At 37.7% G+C, this 5,021-nt stretch overlaps 1 protein-coding gene across 1 annotated transcript; it reads right to left on the bottom strand.

The window, feature by feature from the left end:
- Positions 1 to 439: 439 nt before the first annotated feature.
- LOC131651766 (E3 ubiquitin-protein ligase WAVH1-like) lies at positions 440 to 3,455 on the bottom strand. Its single transcript, XM_058921457.1, has 2 exons — positions 2,801 to 3,455; positions 440 to 2,699 (listed from the first exon to the last, which is right to left on the bottom strand). The coding sequence occupies exons 1-2, from the start codon at positions 3,167 to 3,169 to the stop codon at positions 984 to 986; spliced, it is 2,085 nt and encodes a 694-aa protein (XP_058777440.1). The 5' UTR covers positions 3,170 to 3,455; the 3' UTR covers positions 440 to 983.
- Between the last annotated feature and the right edge of the window lie 1,566 nt (positions 3,456 to 5,021).

Genomic DNA, 5,021 nt, shown 5'->3' with positions numbered 1-5,021 from the left:
CTCCATAAAAGGATACAGTACTTGTTCCATAAACCAAGATAAATCCAAACTTCATAACTAGGAATAACTTTCCATTGAAAGTTATGTTACATTACATGAATGAAAGCTTTGAATACTTATGTACAGTACAACTTTATTTTTAACAACTATGAAGCTCCTTTAAACTTTTCCTAAACAGTATTCATAATTGCTTTGTATTTTAGTAAATGTTACTATCCTCTTTGGATTCACCATTAGTGGGGTAGTTTTACTTTTAACTTTATAGCACTCATCATCATCTCACTAAAATTTTGCATTTTGGAAGTTCTTTTTGGCATAATCCAACTTTTCCAACATCACTTTGCATTGAGGCAGCAACATAGGATATTGATGCAACGTCAGAAAGCAGAATTCCACATGCATTGTCTTAAGATTAGACTAGAAACAAAGAAAGAAAAATTGCCCCCCTCCATCCTGAATTCTTTAAAAACAGGATTAAACACTAATTCAAACAAAATACACTGTTGACTAACACTTATTTTATATCCACATTCTATTGATTTGGACCATTGAACAGCAGCTAGTATTATTAATTTATTATTGATATTCTGAGCACAATGAATCAACTTAGGATTCTCATTTAATATATCTATACTATTTCTATTCTCTGAACAGAATACACTTTGGATCCATATGAATTGATTGCATAATAATAAAACTTTGGGATTTTCGAAAATTGTAAGAGCAAGTAGTAAAATGACAAAACACAAGAATACAAAACCTAATAGCCCCAATCAACTCATGTGGGTTCATTCTGCCATAGTCACAGAAAAGGGTAATAACGTCTGCTACCTTTTGTTGCTATTATAGCAGAAGCTTTAGTCGGTTCATTTATACAATAAAAATAAAATTCTCTATTAGTAATAAAATTCTTAATTTTACCCTATGCACAACATTATAAAAATTAAAAATAAAATTACAATTAGTGTTTTTTTTTAATAACTCTAAAATCTTGCATTCTCAAAGCCATGTAAATCACTGACTCTATTCATAGACTTTCTCATGATAGCAACTTTGGCTAATCTCTCAGCGGCTCTCCAAGCTGAAGTCGGCGTAAGCGGCTCCAATTTCTCTTCTGCTCGACTGTTTCTCTGTCTTTGACTCTGATTTTGACTCTGCTGTCTGCGCTTCTGAAGATCGGCTTGCTCGGCTTCAATCCAGCGCATATACTCCTCAACCGGCTTACTTGACTGCAAGAGAAGAGCTCGAGCTGATGAAAGCAAATGATGAGCTCCGGAGAGATCACTGTGATCAACGAGACGACTTGACTCGGCTACAGCTCGTACAGTGACGTGGAGATTTCTCAGCCTTTCGATCTTTTCGTTCGAGGATCGTACGGTGTGGGGACGAGGTATTAACATTGCCTGCTCAACGGGATTCTGAATCTCACGAGTGAGGGGGTCACGGTAAGAAGATAGCACGGTTAAAACATGGTGGGACCCAGCAGATACAGCTGGCACTTTCAGTTCCAATAATAATTCTCTTTCTTCTTCGGAGTACAAATCGCCGATTTTGATTAAACCCGATCCGAGTGGAGCGGGTCGACCCGCGAGTGAGTATACTGCTGCAATTTCAACGGGACGGGAGCGTGAAACAATTTTTAACTGAATCCTAACGTCCTGAGCCACCATGCTCAACAAATTTGTTACACATTTCGCAAGCGTTTCGTCGGGCGCGTTGATGCACTCGCCTTCTTTAGGAAAGCGCACAAGGTGAATTGGAATGTCAAGGTTTGGAAGGCGCGTGGAGGAAACTAGAGTGGATTTTTGAAACGAAGCGTTGAAGGCGCGTGAGTCGATGATGTCAGAGAGAACAATTATGCAGGCGACGGAGTTTTTCTCTCTCCGATCCTCCAGGACTTTTGCTGCTTTCTTCAATGCATCATTCTTCGCCGGAACGCCTTCTCTGGTTTGATCAATCGCGGCGAGTGCTTCCACAATACGTCGCGCAGATCTTTGACCACCGCCGGTCATTCTCTTGAGCGGTAACAATCTCTTGGATCCGCCGGAGAATGCGACAATTGAGAGACGATCGGTAGGACTCAGAGAAGAGATCACAAGTCTCATGGTGTTCTTCAGCAAACGAAGCTTCTCTCCGGACATACCTCCGCCGACGTCGAGAACAGTAACAATATCAACCGGAGCACGACGCGCAGCCTTATAAGAAACCGGCGTAAGCGTCGGAGGCCTCATCTTCAAAACTACAGCATAAGTTTCGTAATTCCGATTTGCAGCAACAACAGCAGTTTCTGGCATCAAACAAACCTCGAGATTCCTCTTCACCACCGGCGAAGACGAAACATTACCAACAGGATTCACATTAAAGCCTTGAAACTCTATCTTTTCATCATCCTCATCTTCCGTTTCGTTTTCCGATTCAGGAATCGGATTGAAGCTAGAGAGAGAAGTTGGTGACATAAGAGGTTCATCATCATTGTAGACTTTGAAATTTCTGTTTCCCTCACAAGTTTTCTTCTCGTTGTGAATTGCTAGCACCGGTAGCTCCTTCCAGTTTGTACCACAAACAGGACACACGTGTAATGGTTGCTTTGTCACGTGGGAAGATATGCAAGGAAAATGAAAAGTATGAGAGCATTCAGCTGTGTAAATTGCAGTTCCTTGACCACTTTTCACACTCTGCATACATATTCCACATCGATTCTGCACATAATAAAAAATATAAATTAGTATATTGTTTTATAAGTAAGATATGATTTATATGATTAATTGTTGTAACTTAGGGTTGAATTTTGTTAACTTACTTTGGATAAGCGCAAAGTAGCTTTGAGAAAAGAGAAGCTTGAAGGTGATTTTGGTGAAGAGGGATTGGAGAGAGTGAATGATTTAGGAGTTTTGCGGTTAGAACTGCATTGGAGTTTTGGACTGTTGGGAACAGAACAAGTTGTTGAAACGGAGGTTCTGCAACGAAGAGTAGATGAACCTGTTGATGAAGGTTGAGATTGACATCTTGGTGTTGATGGATTCGAGAAAAAACCAAACCTGGAACTTATTCTAGGACTTGGATTGGTGGAAGAGTTTTCACAATGTTGTTGTTTTTTCTCTGTTATGATTTTTGGTTCTCTGTCCCTAGGAATGGATGTGCAAAATGCTTTTCTCCACCCATTAACCATTTTTGCTTCACTTTTGTGTGATTTTGAATGGGTTTTGATTTTGAAATTGGTGAGAAATTTGGGGTTTGGGGTATTTGGTTATGGTGAAGAGTGGATGAGAATGATGTAATGGTTTATGAGTATGGAAGTTGGTTAGAGGGCTATAAGGAGGATGAGGAGAAGTGGATTAGATTCAGAGAGCTTTTTCATGTTTCTCTTTTTCTTCTTTCTATTTCAGTTCCCTACCATCTATTTATCTATATCTTGACCTAGGTCTATTTTTCTATATTTCCATTTTGAGACCCCAAAAATACTACCTCAATGAAAAAAGCCTTTCGGATTGCTTCCAAATTCAAAACTTGACTCTAGGCCACATCATTTGGATGAAGTAGTGAGGTGTTTTTAAATTTTTTTTATTTTATATAGTAAAATTAGATGAATACTTTGGAAGAAAATAAAATTAGTTTTAAAAATATAAACTTAATGATCAATTGAAAGTGTGTTTGACTACGAGGTGACAAAAATTAATTTAAAGTGACTCAACTCAATAAAATTAATTGTGAATAAAAGTGAATTAAAACCAAGATGCATCAGAATATATTCGAGTCATATTCTGTTCTGAATGGACATGTTATAGCTTTTTTAGATATGCTTCGTCATGATGATTTCATCAGTCATGATTCATGCTATTTCTTTTCACGATCCTGTTTTATCTTCAACTTTTGAATCTGACGGTGAAGAACTAGAACATCAGAATCTTCTTCTCACCATATAGCTTCTCAAACTAAGTGTTCTTTGATTGTTTATACGAGATGAATTATAATATTGAACAATCTCATACTTTCACTCAGTCACATGAGTTCAGAAAGTAGTGAACATAGAAAGATACATTCATGTATCAGGAGCTTCTGAAAAGAAATTATGGAAGACATTCTGACAAACTTAAGCTTGTTCAGCTGTGATACCTTTCTCAAGCTAACATGACTTAATTGTCTATGTTACAACCATTTCTCTTCATAAACACACGTACGACAATACTCAGAAATTCTAATGTAACGTATGTGGCTCTTCATTGAATTTACTTCGGACACAGAAGAACTTCTCTTCTGGTCACTTTAGAATCCTGTGACGATTCTAGAACAGATATCTCCATTCTATGCGCGTAGTCAGAATCCTAATAACCATAGGCAGTGCTTCGGCTGCACTATAGAGCATCTGCAGTAGAGATGGTCTCTTTTATATAAGAAACGGTTTCATCTCTTAGAGAGATCTTCTGCATCACACTTTCTAACAATAACCATCAGTGTTTTGTTAGCTAGCTTCTTCTTCGTCGTCGTCTTCAGAATTTTCTTTGTAAGAATTTCATGCTTTCTTCTTCGGCTTATCTTCTTTAGAAGGAAATACCTTATAATCTAACATCACTTATTTCACTTGTAGCAAGTGACTTCTTTTGCCATCAGATTTCTCTTTATAGAGATAGACTTTGGAGTGACCAACAGTCTTGGATTCTTTAGATCTATTGTGAAGATTCTTCTTCTCAACTAAAGCAACATCTTGTCTTCATCTTCAGATTTCTGATCTTGATCTCTTCAGCTTCTGATCTTGATGAATTCTTAAGCATAACAGTTTTATTTTCTTCTGAGTAATATTGTCTAGCTTAATCTTCATCAACTTTCAGTTCTTCATAAGAAGCGTTACTCCAAATCTTCAGCATGCATGACCAGTAATCGTAAGCTTCTGATTGTCTTCTTCAAGAATTCCCATCTTGAAGTCTTCATGCTTCAGAATCAAGACACGAGCATTTTCTCTTCTTTACGCGAAAGAGTTCCTAATGCTTCAGCTTCGAATTCAACTTCTTCTTAATCTTTGAGCC

Source organism: Vicia villosa, linkage group LG2, assembly GCF_029867415.1.
Source record: "Vicia villosa cultivar HV-30 ecotype Madison, WI linkage group LG2, Vvil1.0, whole genome shotgun sequence".
NCBI classification, from domain to species: Eukaryota; Viridiplantae; Streptophyta; class Magnoliopsida; order Fabales; family Fabaceae; genus Vicia; species Vicia villosa.
This window is presented reverse-complemented; position numbering and strand designations above follow the sequence as displayed.